The 25518-nt window shown below is 40.3% G+C and overlaps 1 protein-coding gene across 2 annotated transcripts in view; it reads left to right on the top strand.

Moving 5' to 3' along the window:
• Positions 1-25518, top strand: part of LOC114704274 (protein argonaute-3) — a 102582-nt gene continuing 77064 nt past the window's right edge. Inside the window, exons 1-2 of one of the 2 annotated variants that reach the window (XM_028885424.2) lie at positions 1-432; positions 14254-14425. In XM_028885424.2, the coding sequence (XP_028741257.1) occupies positions 414-432; positions 14254-14425 (191 nt within the window). In that variant the 5' untranslated portion in view covers positions 1-413. Of the gene's footprint in view, positions 433-10803; positions 10898-14253; positions 14426-25518 lie in introns of those variants that run through there. The other variant, XM_028885425.2, reaches the window with a different exon arrangement.

Genomic DNA, 25518 nt, shown 5'->3' with positions numbered 1-25518 from the left:
CTCCCCAGAGTCCTCCACGCGCTGGCCGAGCCTGCGTGGAGGTTGTCCCCGCACGGATCCGGCTGGAGGCGAGTTGCGGACCCTGCGAGCCGGGCACGAGCCGGGGGAGCGGAACTGACGCGGGCGGGCTTCCGGGGGCGAGCAGGGATTGCGAGCGGCGGCGGCGGCGGCGGCGCTGGCGGCTGGCGGCGGCCGGCGGGTCGGGGAGCGGTGCACGCGTCAGCAGCTGTGGGCGACGCAAGTTCCGGACCGGGCTCCAGCGTCCTCGCCGCACGCCTCTCTCTGTTCTCGCCTAGCCGCGGGGCTCTCTCCCGACCGTGGGTCGCCTGCCCCGAGCTGTCGTCGGAGGGCGTCCCTTCCTCGCCTCGGTGGCGGCGCCGTTCTCTCGGGAAGCACTCCCCCCAGCTCCATGAATGGAAATCGGCTCCGCAGGTGAGTCGGGGCTGCCGGACCGGACAGGTGGGGTCGTTACCCCACCGTTGCCCCCCTGAGCATCCTTGCTCCTTCCACTTGAGGTGCTGTCGGTGTGCGTCGTTAAGGGAGTAGCTGGTTTTTCTGGCCCAACGCCCGTGGCTTCTCCACAGCCCCCCAGCTGCTCTCCTGTGGGGGGGGGGTCACTGAGTTGGCAAAAACTACCAGGAGGGTTTAAGTTTGGGCCGATCTAGGCGATGTCATCCCCCTAGAGTGCTTCTCCCCGGAGGAGACAGAGGAGTTTGCCCTTGCTCCTGTAATCCCAGGTGGAAAATGGGAAGGCTGCGTGTATCCTTTAACCGGGTCGTGTGCCCCATGTAGGCTGGGCAGGCAGTCAGTCGCCATCCTCTTCTGCCTCTCTGAAAGTACTTTGAGGATGCTGAGGTAACCGAAGGGATGAAGTTTGAAACTGGTGTCCGGGCAACGTCAGACGGCTTACCTTCCATCCCCAGATTCTCGGTGTTTGCGGCAGTGTGCTATGTAGTTTCTGGGGAGCTGGGAGATGCCCTCTGGGTCTGGATCACTGCTTCTGTGAGAAGGTAGATCTTCAGAATGCTGACACCCCCCCCCCCCGATTTTCTGTTCCCCTGCTACAGCAGTTGTCATAGACCCGGGAAGCCGGAATTTAGGAAAACAGTTTTGTCTCTTGAGAGAAAAATGGCAGCCTTGAGAAAGGAAGCCAGCCTGGACAGGACTTGTCTTTAAAAAGGGGAAAGGAGCCAGTGGTTCTGAAGTAACTGATAGAGCAACATGAAATAGGGGTTACATAACGGTTTGCCTACCAAGTAATCACCCTGGTTCCCCCAGTTTCAAAGTTCTCCTTATCCCCACGATCAGCAACAGAGTTTCCATAATATTTTGGGGATTGTCTTATTACTATGGTATAACAGGTCCTGAATTTCATATCTCCCCTTGCCAATTTGAAAGGTCCCCAAATATAAGAAAAACGAATGTAAAAGAAACTAGTGACATGATTGTCAAATGGATATAAAAAGGCATTTCCTTTATTACACGGAATTTCTTTCTACTCAATTTCTACCATTTTTTCCTTCTATATTCCATTTTTTCTCCTCCATATTTTTTAAAAAGCAATTTTTAAAAAAATTTTTTTTCGAGACAGGGTGTCCCCGTGTAGTTTTAGTGCCTGTCCTAGAACTCACTCTGTAGGCCAGGCTGGCCTCGAACTCACAGAGATCCGCCTGGTTCTGCCTTCCGTGCACCACCATCATCCGGCACAAAATTTATCTAGACTGTGAAGTTTTTAGACTCCTATTATCAATTTGTGCATTTCCAGACTGTCATTTCCTTGTTCTTAAATTTTACATTTTATTTGTACTGTTCTTACTTTATAAGATATCTGATTATTTCCAGTAATCTGATTTTTACATAGCTACCCTATTGTCAAGTCTGAAAAACTAAGTACCAAACATTTTGTTAATCATCTACCTAAAACTTTTGAAGATATTTCCCCCCAAATTAAGTATTTCCCCTTTTGGGTTTTCACATGAAAATATTGACAACATCCTAGAAAGTACTTGTGATATCAGACCACTTAATCAGCTGATATAATGACTTAGAAAATAAGTTTTACCTTTTCTTTTTGGATGTTCTTTTGATAAAATATAGAGCAATTGATGTGTCTTCTCATCAGGGTAGGTATAGTTAAGATTTATCAACTAGCTTGGTATGGTGGCTCACATCTTTGGTCCTAGCACTCTGGAGGCAGAGATAGTTAAATCTCTGTGAGTTGGAGGCCAGCCTAGTCTACATAGAGAGTTCCAGGCCAGCTAGGGCTACATAGTGAGACTCAGTCTAAAAAACAAACAAACAAACAAACTAACTAACTAAAATTAAAACAAAACAGTTTTATCAACCATGCTTGGCCATAAAAATCATTCTTCAATAAAGTTTATGTGTGATTGACTGTTGTCTAGTATCAGGATCAAGATTGTTACCATCAAAAATGGTTCTTTGGGGTAGGTGTTGTGTAGTGCACTCCTTTAAGGCTAGCCTGGGCTACACAGTGCTTTCCAGGCCAGCCAGGACTACATAGTGAGACCCTGTTTCCAAAAAAAAAAAAAAAAAGGAGATTTTTGTTGTTGTTGTTGCATCTTTTTGTTTTTTTTTTTTTTTTTTTTTTTGTTTTGTTTTGTTTTGTTTTGTTTTTCGAGACAGGGTTTCTCTGCGTAGTTTTGCGCCTTTCCTGGAGCTCACTTGGTAGCCCAGGCTGGCCTCGAACTCACAGAGATCCGCCTGCCTCTGCCTCCCGAGTGCTGGGATTAAAGGCGTGCACCACCACCGCCCGGCTTGTTGTTGCATCTTTTATGTGATTATTGCAGTAAATGTGACATTGAGTTTTTTTTTTCTTTCTTCGAGACAGGGTTTCTCTGTGTAGTTTTGGTGCCTGTCCTGGATCTCACTCTGTAGACCAGGCTGGCCTTGAACTCACAGAGATCCGCCTGGCTCTGCCTCCTGAGTGCTGGGAATGTGACCTTGAAAGCATCCTTAGGAAAATGGACAGCTAGGTTTTAAATTCCGAATTTGACAAGTACATATTTTGGTTTAAAAATTTTTAGATCTATGGGCTGGAGAGTTGGCTCTGCAATTAAGAGCACTTGTTGCTCTTGCAGAGGGCCCAGGTTTGATTTCTAGCACTATGTGGTAGCTTAAAATTGTAACTCCAGTTCTAAGGGATCTGATGCCCTCACCTAACATCTGAGGGCATCAGGCATGCATATGGTGCACATACATACACGCAGGCAAAACACTCATATACATAAAACAATAAAATAAATCTTATATTAAAAATTTTAGATATAGACATTCTGTAATAGTCTATTAGGTTAGTACTAAAATTTTTGGCTCTCAGATTCTGTTTTTGTTTTGTATGGAGATTCGCAGGAATCACTAATGGATTGTTTGTTATGTGGATACATAGAAATCTTAAATTTATTTAGTGCAATAGAGCACATTAAATACAAATATCATGTCATGGTTTCATGATGGAGCATTCCTCACTAAAAATATTTATCCTTCCTTTCCTATTCACATGAAATATTACAAGGGTTTATTTTATTTTATTTTTGAAACTAGGTTTCATTGTGTAGATTAAAGATGTGTGCCCCTGGGGGCGGGAGAGATGCCTAGCAGTTAAGAGCACTGGCTGCTCTTTCAGAGGTCTTTAGTTCGGTTTCCAGCAACCACATGGTAGTTCACAATCATCTGTAATAAGAGCTGGCTTCCTCTTCTGGCCTATAGACATACATGCAGACAGAACACTGTATACATAATAAATAAATACATTTTAAAATGCCACTGTGCCTACCTTTGTAGGGAATTTTTTCAGTTTTTCTTATATAGCCCACTATTTTGGTACTATCTGCCTTATTTAGGGTTTCTATTGCTGTGACGAGACACCATGACCATGGCACCTTTATAAAGGAAAACACTTAATTGGGGATGGCTTACAGTTTCAAATGTTTAGTTCATTATCATCATGGCAGGAAGCATGGTGGCATACAGCCAGACATGGTGCTGGAGAAGGAGCTAAGAGGTCTACATCTTGATCAGCAGGCAACAGGAAAAGAACTGAAACACTAGTCCTGGCTTGAACATCTGAAACCTCAAAGCCCGCCCCTAGTGACTCACTTCTTCCAACAAGGCCACACCTCCCAATAGTGCCAGTTCCTATGAGCATATGGGGCCATTTTCATTCAAACTACCATACCATCTAAACGATGATTTAACCAAAAAAAAATGGCATAATTCATTTTTTAGTAATAGTTTCACATTCATGTCTGTAATTCCTTAAGGGTACTTCTGATGAGACTATTTTTCTGGTCTAATTACAATTGAGCTAAATTTCTAGTCTAAAACAATTGTGCTTTGTTTCAAAAAAAAAAAAAAAAACAAGAAAATCAGGAAATGATTATTTAAATGCTACTTATTCTTTGAAATCTAGTACTCTAGTTTATATTTTTAGGTAAAGTCCAGCTGTTGTTCAGAAAGAAATTATACTTAAATTCTCTAGTAACCTTTGGGAAGCCTGGAAGTTTCCATTGTGGATTGCTTTCCTAGCATACTCTGAATTCCATCCCCAGCACTGGTGGGGAAAACGCCTATGGAGGGAAGGCATCTATTTTTATCATAAGTTACTACTGTGTGAGTTGATTTGTCATGGCTGGTAGTTTTATATAATCTTGCAAAAAGGGGAGAAATCTTAGTTAAACTTTCTCTTTAAAGAGTTCTTTACTTTTACCTTATGAGTGTTTGGCTGCATGTGTGTATTATGTACAGCATGTGTGTGCCTGGTGCTCACAGAAGCCAGGAGGGACCCGGTTCCCACCCAGGTTACAGGTGTAGTGAGCAGCCATTTGTGGATGCTGGGAGCTGAACCTGTGTCCTCTGCAAAAGCAGGAAGTTCTCCTAACTGCTGAGCCATCTCTCCAGCCTCCTTAAGTTAAACTTTTAATTCCTCTCTGAACATAGTTGTCCTAGAACCCTGTATTTCTTTATTAATAAAAATTTTTCTTGAGTCAGTTGGAAGCCAGCCAGATGGCTGGCTCATTGGGTAAAGGTAAAAGAACTTGCCACCAAGGTTGATCCAGGTCTCCCATGGTAGAAGGAGAGAACTGATTCCTAAAAGTTGTTCTATCAATATAGACATACACAGAGACAGGCATGGCGGTACACACGCGCGCGCCGCGCGCGCACACACACACACACACACACACACACACACACACACACACACACACACAATAAATAAATAAATAAATAAATAAATAAATAAATAAATAAATAAAGTGCAGGAAAAACAAAACTCATCTGAGACTAAATTTCAAAAGAACAAAAGCTGGATGTAAAGGAAGCTAGAACTGAATCAAGAATGAGACTCAGGCTGTCATGATGGGGTGCTCCTGTCATCTCAGCACTGTGGAAGGCTGAGAAAGGAGAACTGTGACTGTGAAGCCAGCCTGGGCAACATAGTGAGACCCTGTCTCAAAATAAAAGGGAGGATTGGAAGAGAAGGTTGAGAGTTATGGATTCAAAATAACTAATATACACAGTGCCATCAGATTCTTAGTTTTGTATTTAAAACAAGCTATCACTTTGGGAAGTGTTTATTGTTATATAAAAGGTTATACTTACGATTTGTTTTGAGGGAAAAAAATGTCATATTGCCCCGCTGTGTGGCAGTTGTGAATCTGGAAATACTAAAAGTTTTTTTTCCTACTGTATCATCACTTAAAATTTTGTTCGTGCTGTCCTGAAATGGCTATTCTAACATCTTAGTATTTGCTATTTAAGACTGGTGGCTTGAATTACAAAAAACATACGAGGTTATTTTGATTATTGTTTTAGAATTTAATTTTTCTATCAATGATAGGGTGACCCTGAGAGAATATTAAAAGAGATAAGAAGCATTGTTTTTCTTCTTTTAAAGAAGTTACACGCTTATAATATGGAAAATAGTTGGTTATACTGTAACATTTTTATATATGCATATACTGTACTTTGATTGTGGTGGTCACTCCTTTTCCTTTTTTTTTAGTTTTTCGAGACAGGGTTTCTCTGTGTAGTTTTGGTGCCTGTCCTGGATCTCGCTCTGTAGGCCAGGTTGGCCTCAAACTCACAGAGATCCGCCTGGCTCTGCCTCCCGAGTGCTGGGATTAAAGGTGTGCGCCACCACTGCCCAGCCCCCTTTTTCCTCTTAAAGGAAGAATTTAGGGCCCAGTGTGGTGACAAGCCGCTTTAACCCCGCAGCTGCGGGAGGGTGGAGGAAGGCTGTATGAGTTTGTGACAGCTTAGTCTGCACAATGAGTTTCAGGTCAGCCAGGACTATTTAACGAGGCCCTGTCTCAAAAACTTTAAAGAACAGGTGAAAACGAAACATAAAAAATTTAACCTTAAAATGTAGTTTTATAAGCAAATGAAAATATTTAAAAGCAACCATGAGCCTGTCATTATGATACAACCGATTTTTACTTTTATTTATTTTATTTTATTTTTTTTTTTTTTTGGTTTTTTCGAGACAGGGTTTCTCTGTGTAGTTTTGCGCCTTTTCTGGAACTCACTTGGTAGCCCAGGCTGGCCTCGAACTCACAGAGATCCGCCTGACTCTGCCTCCCAAGTGCTGGGATTAAAGGCGTGTGCCACCACCGCCCGCCGATTTTTACTTTTAAAAGTTAGAAACTAGTCAACTATAACAAAGCTGCTGTAATAAAAAACCAAACAGCTAAAATGAATAAAAAGATAGATAGATGCTTTTTCTTTTTACTCTTTGGGCAAATTTTGCCTAATAAGTTGGTATTAATATATATTAGCTATGTTTTTCAGTGGGAACACTGTTTGTTTGGTTCTGTAGGCCTGGCCTGACAGTATGCAAAGAGGCCTGGGGCCCTGTAAAGGGAATAGTTCCTGGAAGAGTTCTCTCTTGTATATGGAAAAACCCTAGCTCAGAGGAAAGTCTTTCCAAATTGTCTTTAGCTCTTGGATTCTGCTTGAAAATTATTTTACTTTATAATATAGATATCTAGTTTCATTTGGTTTCTAAATTCCTAAAATACTTACTCTACCTGAAAGACAGACTGAAGTCAGTGTCTTTGCTAATCTAACAAAACATTATTTTACAACACTTAAATCTTAAAAGGTAATTTATTTTAAGTAGGTAATATATAAGAGGAAAAAGACCAAAGTGATAGTTCTGTTTTCAGGAAAGTAAAACTAAAAAGATAATTTATTTGCAATTGACTCCTTTTCTAGACCTGTTTAGTCAGAGTGTTGGAATAAACAGCACTTAGCAGACCTTCCTACTTTCTATTCAGTTGTCTGGGATACTCATAGACCCTCATTCTTGGCTCATTCACAAAACAGATGTGAGAAAGAATATTGTGTGTTTTCTAACCATAATGATTATGCTGTTAGGATACATGAACAGCCTTTCTGTATTTGGAGTTTCTGTGGTTTTCTGCATTATCTATGTTAATATTAATGACTTTCTTTGGCTAGCTAATGCCTAAAAAAAAGCCTATTGAGAGTCACACAATTAATGCTTTCTCTTATATTATAAATGTGGAGTTTTGTAGTTTGATTAACAAACAGTTAAAATGAATGAAAAGATAAATAGGTGCTGCTTCCTTTTATTTTTTTGGTCAAAGATTGCTTAATAAGTTGATATTGATGTATATTAGTTTATTTTTACATATAATTAGTTTATATTTATATTGATTTTGTGGTTTGGTTTACACTTTTGTCTGGAATATCAGTTTAATAAAATAATATGAAAGTATTTTATATCAAACACTATTCATTTCATAATTGTCAAATTTTTGGGAAATCAGAAGATATTTATAGAATATAAACATGAATAAAAGACATTTTTAGATTTTTTTTATTTTTAGGAGAAAATTTGTAAGAAAAAATCTCACAATAAATGTATACTATTTTCAATTTTATTTTTATTTAATACTATTTTTGATACTCTATTCTAGCTGATTTCTAAATCTTCTAACAGCATAAGTTATGCATAGTATTTATTTGAATTTTAAAAATAGTTAATGAATAGATCGCAAAATGGGCTACTTAATGTTTGGTTTTATTTTCAAGAGAGACAATTCCTTAGAGGATTCTTCCCTATATTAACATCTGAGGCTGTTAGCCCTTAACAGGTTTAATATTGTATAGATTATTTAGGTGTAGGCAATATGATTATAACTGCTAACTGGATGAGTTTATGAATAAATAAATGGAATTTGGAGTTAGCAAATAGGATCTTACTAGAAGTTCCTTACTAATGTAAGTTCCTTACTAATGTGTACTGGTTAGTCATATGAGCTCAAAAGTATAAAGTCACAGGCATTTCATTATGTTAAATTTGACGATGAACTTAATACATTTACTTTTCTGAAACAAAGACATGTTTTTTTGACTATAGAAGAAGTCAGTACATACTGACTGTTTTTAAAAGCAAAAGTATAAATTAATATGAAAATAATATTTTACAATAGTATTATGCTAACCTCCACATAAAACTATTAGTCTGACATGGTGGTGAATCCTATAATCCTAACACATATAAGAGTCTTGAAAAAACAAAAAAAAAAAAAAAAAAAAAAAAAAAAAAAAAAGAAGAAAAAGAAAAGTGAATAAATACTTCATTGGAAGTACAATTTGTTGTACTGACAGAACTGTTTTGTCCATTAATCACTCTAGAATTCTGTTAATTACTTACTCAGGAAACAAAATTTTGGTTTTCCTCAGATTGAATGAAAAGCACGAGGCAAGATAAAAATAAAGGAGATGTTAGGGGAAATATGACAAATTATGAAAAGAATGAATTTTAGAGATAAGATTCTGGTTCTTCTCCCTCCCTCCCTCCCTCCCTCCCTCCCTCCCTCCCTCCCTCCCTCCCTCCCTCCCTTCCTTCTTTCTTTCTTTCTTTCTTTTTTCTGTGTAGCCCTGGTTGTCCCAGAACTCGCTTTGTAGACAAGACTGGCCTCAAACTCGGAGATCTTCTTGCCTCTGCCTTTAAGTGCTGGAGTTAAAGGCGTGTGCTACCACACCAGCCCTAACTGTGACTTCTTAATGACTTACTACTATGGGTTCAATTGTAACAAAGGTGCAGGGTATTAACATTCCAACATAGACTTAGAATATGTTGACAAATGTCATATGGAAAATCTCCAAACTTCTATCAGTTTTGTTATGAACCTAAAACTGCTTTAAAAAATGAAGTCTACTAAAAGAGCTAATTTTGACTTTGGACTGTATGTTTAATCTCCTTCAACCTTGATTTCCTTATTTGTGCAAATAGGATAATGAAAAGATTAAGAATAAAAAGTAAATGACCTTTCTCTCTTCCTGTTCTTAAATACATTTTATCATAGTGAATTTAGGATAAATATAAATAGGCAGAATTGTAGTATAAACTCCCATGTACCTACCACCCAAAGTTATACAAACTTCAACCATGTATAATCATATCCCTTCTAATTTTTCTGCTTTTGTATTTTACAAATTACATTTATTTATTTATTTGTTTATTTGCATATGTCACAAGATAAACATTTTTATTCAGTGTGTATGAAACTGCAGTAAAGGACTGCCTGATTCATTTGTTTTAAATTTGCTGTCATTTTTTAACTTAAAAATGTTTTTGAGAATTTCATGTAAGAGAACTGTATTTTGTATTTGCATAATTTCCACTGTCCTCTCTTCCCCCCTCACATAATAAAAACAACAACAACAGCAAAAATACTCTTCTGAGGACATCATATTTCTAGCTCTGCTGTTTATCTAACCTTTGACCTTTACCCAATATTTACATTTCTGAATCTTTCATGATCTATCAAATGGGAATAATTGGCCTGCCTTTTTCGTATCTTTCGTCAATATGCACTTAAAAATTACCAGTGATGGGGCTGGAGAGATGGCTCAGAGGTTAAGAGCACTGACTGCTCCTCCAGAGGTCCTGAGTTCAATTCCCAGCAACCACATGGTGGCTCACAACCATCTGTAATGAGATCTGGTGCCCTCTTCTGTCCTGCAGGGGTACATGCAAACAGAACACTGTATACATAATAAGTAAATAAATCTTTTAAAAAAAAAAAAAGATTAAAAAAAAATTACCAGTGAAATCATAAACACACACACAGGGAAGCCAGTGAGACGGCTCAGTGGGTTAGGGGCTGCCACCAAGCCAGTGACCAGAGTTCAACTCCAGCACTCTGCATGGTGGAGGGAGAGAACTGACTCCCACATGTTGTCTCTGACCGCCACAAATGTGCCATGGTATGCACAGAAAAAAGTAAATAAATGCAAAAAAGTAAAATTGTATGCTATTACAACACAAAATATATTCAACTAAAATACAAAAAGAAAACATTTTAAATTATTACTATACACCTTAATATCAATATTCAAGATGTGTATCACCACCCTCAGCTAGACCCTTTTTTCCTTTTCTTTTTTGGTTGTTGGTTTTTCGAGACAGGGTTTCACTGTGTAACAGCTTTGGCTGTTCTGGACTTAGCTTTGTAGACCAGGCTGTCCTTGAACTCACTGAGATCCATCTGCCTCTGTCTCCCAAGTGTTGGGATCAAAGGTGTGAGCCACCACTGCCTGGCAACATTACATTTATCATCTGAACACTTCAATGTACAGTTTACTAGTGTTAAAATACATTCACAGTGTTGTGCAAGTAGTTGCTAGAACAAAACTGAATCTAACTCCCCATCGGCTCCTGCCATAGCCCCTAACAACTGTATTTCTTTCTGTCTTCAAAACAAAACAAAAGACCATTTATTTCTTTACTTTTTGTCAGGGCAGAATGTGAACATGCCACTCATAAGAGGCAACTTATAGAGTTAATTATGGCCTTCCACCAGTGGGTCTTGAAGATCAAACTCAGATGTCAGCCTCAGTGGTGAGAACCTTTACCCACTGATCCATCTTTCTGGCCCTCTTTCCTTTTCTTTATAGAAGTTATTTACACTACATACCTCATATAAGGTGGTAACATGGTGCCTGTCTTTTTGTAACTGGCCATTTCATTTAACATTATGTCCTTAAAGTTGATCTGTGTTGTAGCATGTTTCAATAATTTCTTCTAAGGTTGAATACTTTGCCACTAGGTGTATCTACCACACCTATTCATCCATAGACACTTAAGTTGCTTTCATCTTTTTGCTGTTGCAAATAATGCTCCTGTAAACATGGGTGTTAAATTATCTCTTGTTCTCTTGTTGAAGTTTTTTTTCTTTAAATTTTTTTTTTTTTTTTTTTTCCCGAGACATGATTTCTCTGTATAGCTTTGCGCCTTTCCTGGATCTCGCTCTGTAGACCAGGCTGGCCTCAAATTCACAAACACAAAGATTTGCCTGCCTCTGCCTCCCAAGTGCTAAGATTAAAGCGTGCGCTGCCGCCGCTGCCACCACCACCACCACCACCGGGCTCCTTTAAATAACACACACACACACACACACACACACACACACACACACACACACATGCTTACTCATGCACCTCCCTACCCCAAAGTAGAATTACTGGGTCTTATAATCCCAACATTTGGAAGGTTGATGGAAGAGATCTTGTCAAGGCCAACTTGGGCTATATATTGTAGCAAGTGCCTGACTTGGCCTGTGAGATTATGTGCACTTGGCAGCAAACCTGGGGATCTGGGTTTAATCCCTGGGACCCACATGGTGGAAAGAGAGAACTGACTCTTAAGCTATCCTCTGACCTTCACCCATGCTCTATGACTAGTATGTGTACGTCCTTCCCTATACAAACTACTCAAAATAGAAGAAGATTCTCAACAAAACAGAAATTGAAAACTTACTGTATCATATGCTACTTCTGTTATTTTTAAGAGTTATTTTCAATTATGTGTATGTCTGTGTGGCAGCATGTACAGTGTAAGTACAGGTGTCCACAGAGGCCAGCAGAAGGCGTCAGATCCCTGGAGCTGGAATTAGAGGAGTTGTGAGCAACATACCACGCATACTGGGACCTGAACTGGAATCCTCTTCAAGAGCAGTTTGGCTTTCTTAACAGCTTAGCCATCTCTCCAGCTCACACTTTCGCTAGTTTTTGTCTCCTATTTACTTGTTCGTTTGTTTTTATGTGGATGGATGTCTTGCCTCTGTGTCAGCGCACCATGTGTGGGCCCAGTGCCTGTTGAGGCCAGAAGAGGGTGTCAGATCCCCTGGAACATGAGTTACAGAGAATAGTGAGCTGCCTTGTGGCTGCTGGGAATCAAACCCGGGTCCCCTGGAAGAGCAGCCAGTGCTTTTAACCAACCAGCCACCTCTCCAGCTCTTTTCTCCTAGTATTTTAGGAACCACTGTGTTGTTTTCCAGAATGACTGTACTGTGCCATTTTGTATTCCTACCAGCGGAGAACCGTTGGCATTTGAGATAGTATCGTGTGTCAGCAAGTTGTGTTTCCCTAGCAGTTTGCCTCTTTCATCATTGTCAAATTTATTGTCATATTTGTAATGTCTTTTAGTGATTCCTTAAAAAAAATCTGGCATTGGTTACTTAAGTCTTCTTCTTCATTTAGAATAAAGTCGTTATGCTTAGAACTTGCAGTAAGTCAGTGAAATGACTGAGTGAAGTGCTTGCTGACAAGCCAGGACTCCTCAGGTCAATCCCTGGGACCCACGTGGTGGAAGTAGACAGCTGACTCCTACAAAGTTGTCCCTGACCTCCACATGCTTGCCCTCACACTGTCTCACACACCTTATAAATCAATAGATACTAAATCAATGCATATAGTAAACTTAAAAAGAAACTGTCAGTTGATTCTTCAAATGATTCATTTTTTATCATTTTGTTATCTGATTATTATAGATTGATTTCCTTCCTTTGTTTCTGTCATTTTGTTTTGTTTTTTGAGATAAATTCTTATGTAAACCAAGCTAGCTTCTTAACTCACTGTGTATTCAAAGATGATCCTTGAACTCCTGATCCTTCTGTTTCTATTTCCTAAATGTTGGGATTTCAGCCATACACCACCCCAACTAGCCTACATTTTAGTGTGTTTGTGTTATGCTTATGTGTATATGTGTTTGTGCAGGTTAACACACCTATGTGTGGGGAGGCCAGTAGTTGATGTCGGAAAGTTTTTCCTCAGGCTCCTCTCTACCTTATTATTTGTTTGTTTGTTTATTTATTTAGAGGCAGGTTTTCCCTGTGAGCCCTGGTTGTCCTAGAATCCACTCTGTAGACCAGGCTGGCCTCGAACTCACAAAGATCCTGCCTCCCCCTTAAGTGCTGAGATTAAAGGCGTTTATCACTACTGCCTGGCTCTTTCTTTTTCTTTTCCTTTTCTTTCTTTTTCTTTTTCTTTTTCTTTTTCTTTTTTTTTTTTTTTTTTGGTTTTTCATGACAAGGTTTCTCTGTATAGGTTTGGAACCTGTCCTGGAATTTGCTCTGTAGACCAGGCTGGCCTTGAACTCACAGAGATCCACCTGCCTCTGCCTCCCAAGTGCTGGGATTAGAGATGTGTGCCAGTACCACCCAGCTCTGGTTATTTATTTTTTAACAATTGTGTGTGTGTGTGTGTGTGTGTGTGTGTGTGTGTATGTGCACCATGTGCATGGCTAGTGCCCAAGGGGGTCAGAAGAAGGTGTCAGATCCCCTGGAACTAGAATTATAGATGATTGTGAACCACCATGTGGGTGCTGGGAACCGAACCTGGGTCTGCTACAAGACCACCTAGTGCTCTTAGCCACTGAGTCATCTCTCCAGCCTCTCCACCTTACTTTTTGAGACAGTTTTTCATTGAACCTGAAGCTTTGCAAGGTTTCAACTGGACTGTCTGGCACACATGTCCCCGGGAGCCTCCTGTCTCTCCCTTCATGCAGTGACTATAAGCACACCAGCTCTTACATGGGCTTTTCCCCCCAGACCCAAACTCAGCTCCTCACATCTACCCAGCATTCTTCCACTGTCATTTTACTTTGTATATTAAGTTTTGTTCTTCATTTTCTTTTACATTTATTTTACTGTTGGTCTCATGCTCCCTGGGTCTGATATGTGCTTGCTTGCTTGAGTTTGCATGACTGTTCTTCTGCCTGTCCCTTCCAGAGCATAGTTATTTGTTTTCAAGGAAGAGAATGAAATGAAAGAAATAGAAATGCTAAGAATAATGTCATCTTTCAGAACTAAGTTTTGACATTTATCAGCTGTAGCTAGAGTTCTAACGTACTCTAACTGACAAGATTATATAAATATGGCTTTTCACTGTGTGACACTTTTTTTCTCCTCCCTACAGGACCCACTGGGGCCCAGCCCCTACTCATAGTGCCCAGAAGACCTGGATATGGCACTATGGGCAAACCCATTAAGCTGCTGGCTAACTGTTTTCAAGTTGAAATCCCAAAGATTGATGTCTACCTCTATGAGGTAGATATTAAACCAGACAAGTGTCCTAGGAGAGTGAACAGGTAAGAATTATGAAGTCTAACTGCCATTTGCTGTTTGTATATAAATTATATGTCTTTTTTACATATTTGAATAACAATGATAAGATGTAAAACTTTGACCAGAAATACATAGTAATTTGTTTTGAAATTGTACTTCAGCGGTGGATAAGAGAAATCTTCAAACTTCCTTCAGATTATCCCATTATGTATGAGTTTACATGTTATTCATGTGGTAATAGAAAAGGTTCAAGTCATGTTCTCATGTTGTTTGAAATCTGGCCAAGTATTCTGAGCATGTCTTTTGTATTACTGTTTCTAGGTGGGCTTTTTGGTCCTGCCAGCCGCTCCCCAAATAACCACATAGAGACCTAATTTTAATTATAAGTGCTCAGCTGATAGCTTAAACCTGTTTTTAGTTAGCTTTTTATAACTTAAATTAACCCATTTCTATTCATCTATGTACTGCCCTGGGGCTCGTTTACCTCATGTAATACTTCCCATCCTGTTCACTCTGTGTCTCATGGTGACTCTTTGGACACGTCCTCCTCCTTCTTCCCAGCATTCTCTTAGTCTGGTTCTCCCGCCCAGCCTTAGCCTGCCTAGCCATCAGCCAGTCAGCTCTTTACTAACCAATGGGAGTGATACATATTTACAGTGTACAGAGAATGTTCCACAGCAGCTGTTAGGTAATTTATGTGTGTGTTCTTTTTCTTCCCCACCTCATCTTACCATTTCCATAATGCTCCCTTTAAAATGATGGTGGTAGTAATATATCCCCCCATTTTTAAATTAAAAGATAAGTAAATGAAAAGTAAAAGAAAATTGTAATTGAATAGTGGTAACAAGATATGTAAGAAATATGAATGTCAGATCACTTTTTCTTGGGCTTACCATTCTAGTTACTGTTTCTGCTATAATTGAAAGTGAATGAGCACAGAGTTAAATATGTTAAAACAATAACATGTGAATGTTGTGATTAAAAACAAAGAAATCCGAGAATGTGGTTTATAGCCCTTTGGGATTGGTTTATAGGAAGAATGGTGCCCCCGAGCCTCAGATGCTGGCCATGGAGTGCGGGGTTTGTTGGTTGGCCTCCTGGGTTTCAGACTGCTGTAGTCTAGTCCTCCCGATCTTCTCTTTGGACTGGGAATGTGTACTTCATGCTATTGTATAATGTATATTGTATATTGGAAGGTTCCAGCTAGAGAAGCTCTAGCATGCTGTCAGCAGAACTCATGGGCCATTCTGAAGGGACTTTGGAGGACCAGAATGCAGATAGCAGAAGCCTAGTTAGTAGGTTTCTATAAGCCACCAAATTCAGAAATGGGCCAACTAGCTCATTTGTGTCATATTATGACAAAAAAAAAAAAGTCATCTGGACACATTCTGCCTGTTTTCTAAAAATCTGAGTGAGAATGAATTGAAAAGTAATGGACTATAGTGTTTGCTGGAGGGAATTTCAAGACAGGTAACATCCAGACTGTGACATAATTACCACTCACTGCTCTTAGTCAGATCTGCAGTGAGAGAGCAGAAAGATAGTTAAAAGGTGATGCTTGGTGTTTAAAGATACATGCAAGGAGGATGTGTTGAGATCAGCTGACATTGTTAAAGAAAGTAAGGTCATTAAAGAGAAATCTCAGAGCACTTGGGAGGTAGAGGCAGGCAGATCTCAGAGTTCAAGACCAGCCTGGTCTACAAAGTGAGTTCCAGGACAGCCAGAGCTGTTGAAACCCTGTCTCAAAAAACTAGAGAGAGTGGGAGAAAGAGAAAGGGCAGAGAGAGAGAGAGAGAGAGAGAGAGAGAGAGAGAGAGAGAGAGAGAGAGAGAGAGAATCTCAGACAGGCATTGCACTGCATGTCTTTAACCCTGCTTCAGAGCCACAGCCAAGAGGATCACAGCAAGTCTCTAAGGCAGCCAGAGCCATATAATGAGACCTTATCTCTAAATAAATAAATCTCTTGTCCTGCACTGGGACAAGAGGAAGGTACCAGGAGTTCAGAAACTCGCCCATCCAAGAGTCCAGCTTATGAAAATACAAGTTCGTTTTTGGGAGGGAGCCTGAACTGAGGATGCACTGAGAATGCTGCTGAAGAGATTCCCTGCTTGAAAACAACCGCTCGCTCCCCCTCCAGTCCCACTCCTGCCCCACCAACACCTGGGGCAGGTGGGGGAACTGACCCTGAGGTCACAAGAGCAGGAAAGCCGTTACTGTGCTCCCCCCTCCAGCTGCAACACTCGGGAAAGCAGGCCCTGCACCTCACCTGAGCAATACAATAGAGCTCGCCCTGTTAGCTCATCTGTCATTTAGTGGTATGGGTGGGGGAGAGATGCCTCCCTTACCCCTCACCCATTACCAGCTGCAGCACTCAGGAACGTGGGCCCTGCTCCTTGCCTAGGCAACATAGCAGAGTTAGATCTGTTGTCAGGTGTGGGTGACCCAGCCCCAGTGTTGGGGAGTGGGTTTCCCATTACTCATCTGACATGTGGCATGGGTGGAGGAGAGGTGTGTGTGTGTGTGTGTGTGTGTGTGTGTGTGTGTGTGTGTGTGTGTTGTATATGCATGTGTCTGTGTCCCCGACCATTGATGCATGGGACAGGTAGAGGAGCTGGCCCTGGGGTCATGGGAGTGGGCCGTCCCTGCCCCTCACCAGCTTCAGACACAGGAGAGTGGCCCCTGTACCTTGCCTGGGCACCACAGTGGGGCTGGCCCTGATGGTGTAGGTGTGGGAGAGCCGGCTCTGAGGCTGTGAAGGCAGAAGTGACCCTTCCCCTCGCTCATTGCTACAAGGGGTGAATTAGCTGGAGCAGTGCTGGAGAGCTCACTTGGTGGCAAGGACAGGGGAAAACTGGCTGGCAGACCAACCCTGCAGCTGCCCAGGCCCAGAGCCAGGGTTATGACTTGGCCTGCCCCAGCATCCACCCCATCTACAATCTGCTGGAGCACATGAAGTGGCCTGACTCACAGACCCAAAGCTGCAGGATCTGCACAATGCAAGGCAACAACAGGATATCCAAGAGTCCCAGTGAGGGCTCAGCATTGACAGTGTAGTAGAAACCAGAGGCCTCAAACCAGACCAATGGCTCTCTGCAATGGACACTTGCAAGTACAGATAAATGGACAAAGGGGTTTACTGCGTGACTCACTGTGTCACACTGCAGCTTCCATGACGATATTTTTAATTTTTTCCTTTTAAATTTTGTTTTATTTGAGGGAGAAGTGGGCGGGTTGCAGGGCCAGAGGGCAGATGCAAAGGGACAGGGAAATTAATGGGATCAAAATGCATGATGTGAAAGACACACAGAATAAATAAAAAGTAAAAAAATAAATAAAAAGGAAAGAAAAGAACAACTGCCCATGGAGTGTTTTCTTGGGTTCAGCTGCCAGGGTGCACAGAAGCCACTACATCTGTGGTAGAAGAATACTAGACTAACTACATCTTGATCTGGTAGCACAACTTGGTGGAAAAATTAAAGGGTTGCATGGTTCTGAAAGTTTGTACTAAGTTTCCAGAAAGCCACTTAGGTTATACAATGGAGTGACAGTGGCAGTGTCGGAGTCCCTACGAAGAGGCCCTGAGAGGCCATTGAATGAAGCTGTGAAATAAAGTCTAAATTGTAGTGGAGACCCTTGATGTCAGAGATGCCAGGACCTTGAGATGTACACCAAGAAAAGCTGTAGTCACAGGATAGAGCCAGCCCAAGGGAGGCTGCATGAGCTACAGGCTGTGGGATGGGAGGGGTGGGACTACCCGTGGCCATTGGAGCTCAGTGTAAGTTACTGTGAAGTACAGATGCTGGACATGGAACCACAGTGTGGCAGTCTTTGGCCTGGTCTTTACCTACTATCCTTCTCTTCCTCTCTTTTCCAGTGTAATATTATTTGTTGGGAATACAGGACTTGGGTTCTTATTTTACAACAGCTCACAGCTAAGAGATTGCTTTGATCGCTTCTCGGCCTTTTGGCTAAGATCAAGTGGAGATTGCTTTGAGTCTCAGAAGACACTTTAGACTGGGGTCTTTTGAAAGTGTTAGAACTCTTCAGATTTCTGGGGGGGAATGCCTCCTTTAGATAACTAATTGCATTTTGCATCATAAGATGCCATGAGCTTTGAGGGCTGAAGATGGAATAGTATGGATAAAAATAATATGTTCCACTGGATGGTGGTGGCAGAGTGAGTTCCAGGATAGCTAAGGTTACACAGAGAAACCCTGCCTCAAAAACCAAAATAATAATAATAATAATAATAATAGTAATAATAATAAGTAGCTGGGTGGTGGTGGTGCATGTCTTTAATCCCAGCACTCAAGAGGCAGGGGCAGGTAGATCTCTGTGAATTCGAGGCCAGCCTGGTCTCCAAAGCGAGTTCCAGGAAAGGCACAAAGCTACACAGAGAAACCCTGTCTCGAAAATAACCAAAATAATAATAATAATAATAATAATAATAATAATAAGTTTGAGAGTCATGTTGACAAAGGATGGACCTGTGTTGGTTAGTCTCTGTTGCCAGTTGATTGGTGTATGCCTGTGATCCCAGCACTTAGGAGACTGAAGCAGGAAGAGAACCATGAATTAAGAGGCCAGCCTTAGTTAAATAATGAGTTTGAAATTAACCTGGTCTAACAAGTTCCAGGCCAGCCTGGACTATATAAGGAGATCCTGCTTTAAGGGATGAGGGTAGGGGTAATAGGAACTAAATAGACCTTTTGCAACTGCCTACCCCTTTTGAGACAGTAGTGATCCTCCTGCCTTAGTCTTCTAAGTGTGGGGATTACAGGTGTGGCTGCCATACCTCGTTTTTCAATTCCCTTTGAATATTACCAAAATAGTTGAGGGTCAAAATGAAGCAGTTAGTTCTGACTAACTTTTTGAAAATGGATAAAGCTATATCACATTGTTGCTTATTAATGTAAAGATTGTGTTGCCACCTTCTATAATGTCAAAGTGATCCTGTTTTAGTTGACTGGAATTTTCTAATACTTTATGAGTATGGGGCGTTTCTTGTGCTACATAAATAGATATTTAGCACTAAGGCATTAATCATAATACTAGACTAGGTATCCTAGCCAAACAAGTTTCCACTGTAGTCGGAGGAGTGTTTTTGGAGAAATACCCAGGAAATACTCATGAGTCATTCTGTGAGTCAGCTTCTCTGCAGACTTACTCTCTAGACTTATTTTCTGCTTTGGGGGGGTATGTGTTGTTGGTCTGTCTCTTGTTGTTGTTTTGATTACAAGCACTACTTTGTGGCTGGAGTAATGGCTCAGCAGTTAAGAGTACTGGCTGCTTCTGGTGGGTCACAACCATCTGTAACTCCAGTCCCAGGGAATCTAACATTCCCTTCTGGCCTCCTTGGGCACCAGGCATACACATAGTACACAGACACAAAGGCAGGCAAACATTTATGCACAGAAATAAAAAATTTTTAAATATAAAAAAAGAAAGAGAATAGGTATTTGGTAAGAAAGAGGGTTTAATAAGTAAATTTAAAATGGCATATTTTTTTTAAAGGACGTGAGTGGCCACAATAACTAAAATCTGTGTATTTTAGAAACATGACCTCAGGTTTATCCAGCTAAGTGTACAGGGAAATTGAGTAGACCGTTGCAAATTTCTTCAAGGTATTTAAATATTGAAATTAAATACTTGTTTATTAAATTATAATTTACAGTCCGCACCACAGCATGATGGCATCAGAAGACTTGGTACTAAGATGTAGGAGTGATAGTTGAGGTAGAGTCGGAAGGTAGGCTGTAGCCCTTTATAAGACTCAGCATACTCAGGTGAGTTCCATTTTCAGAGTTATTGCCAGATAAATTCTTAATTTTAAACTGTAGTTTGAAGTTCTGAAAAGAAAAATTTCCTGTAAGAATTTTCTGTAAGAATTCTCCCTTTCCCAGACTAAGTTTATTAGTGAAAGGAGGCCATTAAATTTTGATAAAACTTAGCTCCTTTTACTTAAATTTTCCAAAATTATTTTCTTAAACAGTCTTTTTAAGTTAAAATGTTGGGCTTATTGGCCTGACATAGTAGCGCACACCTTTAATCCTTGCTCAGAGGCAGAGGAAGTTGGCTCTGTGAGTTCCAGACACCCTGGTCTACATAGTGAGTTCCAGTATAGCCAGAGCTACACAGTAGGACCCCATCTTTAAAAAAAAGAAATGCTGTCCAGATGTCTTAGTGGGGAAAAGCATCTGTTGGCAAACCTGATGACCTGACAGCCTGGGTTTGATCCCTGAGATCCACGAGGCAGCAGGAGAGAACTGATTCCTTCAAGCTGTCCTCTGGCCTCCACATGCATGCCATGATATGTGCACCTACCCACATATACACACACGAAAGAAATGATGTAATTTAAAATTTAAAATTAAAATGCTATGTATTTTATTTATGTAGTTTCACTTCTTATAAAGCTAAGAAATTGTTTTAACAATATACACAAATGTTCTGCTAGAAATTCTACATTTGAACAAAAAAAATCAAGAGACTGTATTCCCACCTTCTCCACTTCTATTGTCCTAATAGACAGGTATTTTATAACTAATAACTATACTATACTGAAAATCAGTTAATAGTTCCTAATAACTGCTAGAATTCGTTCTTGGCATTAGAAATGTTTAGAAGCTAGGTGTGTTGGCTCATACCTATTATCCCAGCAGTTAGGAGGGAGCCTGAAGTTGGTATGAATTTGAGACCAGCTTGGGCTATAGAGTGATAGCCTATTATTATTTATCAAGAAAAAAAACCAGTTTATTATAGTTGATGGTAATGCATTGCAGTATATCCATTTGTTATTTGGAAAAATCTCAGTGTTATACTGGAAACATATTTGTGAGAGTCTTTGAGAACACTTAGTCAATAAAGTGTTGCAAGTGTGAAGATCTGAATTCAACCCTTAGGTCATTCATCCACACTCATGCATACACCATGTGCATGTAGACACACCCTCATACACTTGCATACATTCATACCAAATCTTCCTTTAAATAATTGAAATACATTCTAGCTGATGAGCATGATTTCTTTTGTATTTTTTGCTTTTGCATAATTGTTAATATTTTAATATTTCCTTAATGTCTTAGTTAGGGTTTCTGTTACTTCAGTGAAATACCATGACCAGAAAGCAACTTGGGGAGGAAAGGGTTTATTTGGCTTACAGTTTTGTATCACTGTTCATAATCAAAAAAATCGGGACAGGAACTCAAACAGGGCAGTAACCTGGAGGCAGGAGCTGATGTAGAGGCCACAGAAGGGTGCTGCTTGCTGGCTTGCTCCCCATGGCTTGTTCAGCCTGCTTTCTTATAGAACCCAGGACCACCAGCCCAGGGATGGTACCACCCACAATGGCCTGGTTGGGCCTCCCCATCAATCACTAATTAACAAAATGCCCTACAGACTTGCCTACAGCCCAATCTTATGGAGGTATTTTCTTAATTGTGGTTCCCTCCTCTCAGATGGCTTTAGTTTATGTCAAGTTGACATAAAACTAGCCAGCACTATTAATGATTTTCTATTTTTTTCTCCTCCTCCTCCTCCTCCTCCTCCCCCCTCCTCCTCCTCCTCCTCCTTCTTTTTTAAGTTTTTTTAAGACAGGGTTTTTCTCTATAGCCTTGGCTGTCCTGGAACTCTTAGAGATCTGCCTGCCTTTCCTCCGGAGTGCTGGGATTAAAGGCCTATTCCATCACTACCCGGCTACAATTAATGATTTTCATTGATGTACTTGCACATATGTATATCTTTTTTGGTTTTATATGTATTAGTGTGTTACGTGAATGTTTGAGTGTGCCTATGGAAGGTTGTGAGCTTCCATGTGTGTGCTGGAAACTGAACCGAGTTCTCTGTAAGAACAGCAAATGCTTCTTAATCACTGAGCCATCTCTTCAGCTCTGTGTATATCTTCCATATAGTTATAGCATTCCTCAACTATGCTTCTTATCCTGACTTCTTTCTTTCCTTTATTTGTTCAATTACCTGGCCTAATAATGGCTATCAAGACACACACACACACACACACACACACACACACACACACACACACACACACACATTTAATTCTAGCTTCCAAATATGAAGGTAAAACATGTAACATTTGTACATCTGTGTCTGGCTTATTTATTTAGCATATGACTAGTTCCATCAAATTCCCTCAAGCTGACAGGATTTTGTTTTTCTTAGTGGCTGAGGAATAACATTGATGTATACATATCATATATGTATATACAATGATTTTAAAAATCTTAAATGCTTCTAATTCTAAGCATTTCAGATGAAGGATATGCAACCTATATTGAGGTAGTGTTTCTTAAAAAAGCATCTTAAAAGTATGAAGCCATAAGTGAAAACAGTTGATTAATTTGGTAATATAAAATGATGGGTTTCAGTTAAACAGGTACATAGACAATGTTAAAACAGTGGGCAAAGATTTTTATAGCAACTAAGCCTGATTGTGAATTACTGTCTAGAATATAAATGAGGTATCTTCAAAACAACAAGAAGACTGTGGAACTCCAATGTGTGCAAAAAAAAAAAAAAAAAAAAAAAAAAAAGGAATTTGCAGAAGAGTGAACACACACAGACAGATGTTCAAATTCCCTCATAATAAGTGAGATCTAAATTCAAAAGGTTTTAAGTTATGCCCATCGGGCTAGTAAATATTAGAAAACTTCGGGTGATTGTGGTCCACACCTTTGATCCCAGTACTTGGGAGACAGAGGCAGGCAGATCTCTGTGAGTTTGAGACCAGCCTGGTCTACAAAAGGGAGTTCCAGGATAGTTAGGGCTGTTACAGAGAAACCCTGTCTAGAAAAGAAAGAAAGAAGAGAAAAAAGAAGAGAAAAGGAAAGAAAAATATATTAGAAAGCAAAATGTGACTGAGACATAATGAAACGGAACATCAAAGTTTGTGAACCATTTGGGAGAGCAATTTAGTAGTTCATTGTTTCTTTGATAAAATTCACTTTGCCTACAGTCCTTTTTCTGGGTGCATAATGAGAGGTTAATTCTCGCTGGTTCATGAGGATACATGTATGGAAATGATGCATTGCAGCTGTGTTTCTTTTATAGCTGGCATTAGATAAGTAAAGTCTAATTGATGGGAGAATGGCTAAATAATATCGAGTATGTTGTATCAGTCAGAAACGAACTAAGTACATTCGTTTACAACTGCTTTTAAATTATTTACAACTGCTTTTCCCAGACTGTCTTAGTCAGGGTTTTTATTGCTGTGAGAAGACACCATGACCACAGCAACTCTCATAGAGAAAGCATTTAATTGAGGGGGCTCACTTACAATTTCAGAGGTTCAGTCCATTAATGTCATGATGGGGAACATGGCAGTGTGCAGGCTGAGAATGCTACATTTTGCAGGCAATAGGAAACTAAACTGTCACACTGAGGGAAACTTGAGCAAAAGAGACCTTAAAGCCCACCCCAACAGTGACACACTTCCTCCTACAAGGCCACACCTCCTAATAGTGCCACTCCCTTTGGAGGCCCCTTTCTTTCAAAACATCACACAGACGAAGCCTTTGAAAATAATTTTGAAAAATAACTACTAAAAAAGAAACTGACCTTGCCATAGCAGTATGAATAGGTTTTTAACAATTAAGTATAGAAGGTAAAGGTAAGAACACATAAGAGTACATGCTTTTTCAAGCACGTCAGAAGGACTAACTTAGGAGAATGGGCATAGGATATGGAGATGGCAGGAAGGAAATCAGTTTGTTAGAGGGCTTTTATGTGTCAAGAACTGACAAGGATGATTAGCTCATCACTCCCCCCCCCCCCATAGATCATAGATCAGGCTGGCCTGGAACTCACAGAGATCCACCTGCCCCTGTCATCCAGGTGCTGGGATTAAGGGCATGAACCACCATGCCCAACCCTAACATAGGCTTTTGTACTTTAGGAGTAATGTAGCGTAGGGGTTTATTTAACAATGATATGTAAGTTGGATTGGAGAAGAAAAAACTAAAGACATTAAAAACAAAAAACTTAAGTAATCCAAGTACTAGGACTAAGGTCTTAATCTAAGGTGGTGGTCATTCAGAATGGAAAGGCTGGAGTTCCTAATGCTGCAGGGGTGGATCAGCAAGTCATGAGGGGAGGAGATCAGCCAGGTTTCAAATCTGGGTACTGAGGGAGGCAGAGGCACCATTATTTAAAATAAAAGTGATAACAAAATAAAATGAGATTTAACTCTGGAGTAAATTTGTTGAATTCAGCTTTAGATGTTTTTCACTCAGTTTTGGAAGGTCACTGAAGTAGATCAACTGTCCACTGCTAGAATTTATTAAGAAACTACCGTGTGCTATATATCAAAGTAGGATGCTCTTATCTCTGAAATATTTTGTCTCTACCATTTCAGTCTCCTCTGCCATTTTGATGTTTAGAGTGGTTTTGGGCTTGTAGGAGTTGGTAAGCTTAAAAGTAGTTGTTGAGTTTTTTTTTTTTTTAAGTAAAAATATCTAACAAATGAGATCTTTATAATTTATTTGGCAGTGGCATATAAAAAAATTGACTTTATAATAATGGCTACAAAAAAGAAACTTTTACTATGTAGCCCTGACTGTCCTGGAACTCTGAAGATCAGGCTGGCCTCGAACTCACAGAGATCCATCTGCCCCTGCCTCCTGAGTGCTGGGATCAAAAGCATGCGGCACCACTGCCCAGCTCACAAAAGGAAACTTCAGCAGTCTTTGAAATTTTCGGGACTCCAAAGCGGATAGCTGAATCAAATCTTTAGTGTCACATTACTTATAAAAGACATGATGTTGATTTAAAAGAGTTTCAGTAAAACACAAAATTTGAAAGCAGGGTGGAAAATAGAGATTTTTGTGCTATGTCAGAAGTTTTTCTGGGAATCAAGTCAGCTTGGTTTCTTTTTCTGTTCTGGAAAATGCTGGTTTCCTTCTCCCCCTTTTCTCCCTACTTGCCTGGGCTAGATATTAATCTTTTGATTTTAATTTAAATCATACCAATACTGTTCAAGTGTACTCTTTTTTTAAATTTATTTTATTTTACAATACTATTCAGTTCTACATAACAGCCACAGATTTCCTTGTTCTCCCCTTTCCTGCCCCCCTCCCCTTCCCCCCAGCCCACCCCCTTTTCC

This window comes from Peromyscus leucopus, chromosome 2, assembly GCF_004664715.2.
Source record: "Peromyscus leucopus breed LL Stock chromosome 2, UCI_PerLeu_2.1, whole genome shotgun sequence".
NCBI lineage: Eukaryota > Metazoa > Chordata > Mammalia > Rodentia > Cricetidae > Peromyscus > Peromyscus leucopus.
This window is presented reverse-complemented; position numbering and strand designations above follow the sequence as displayed.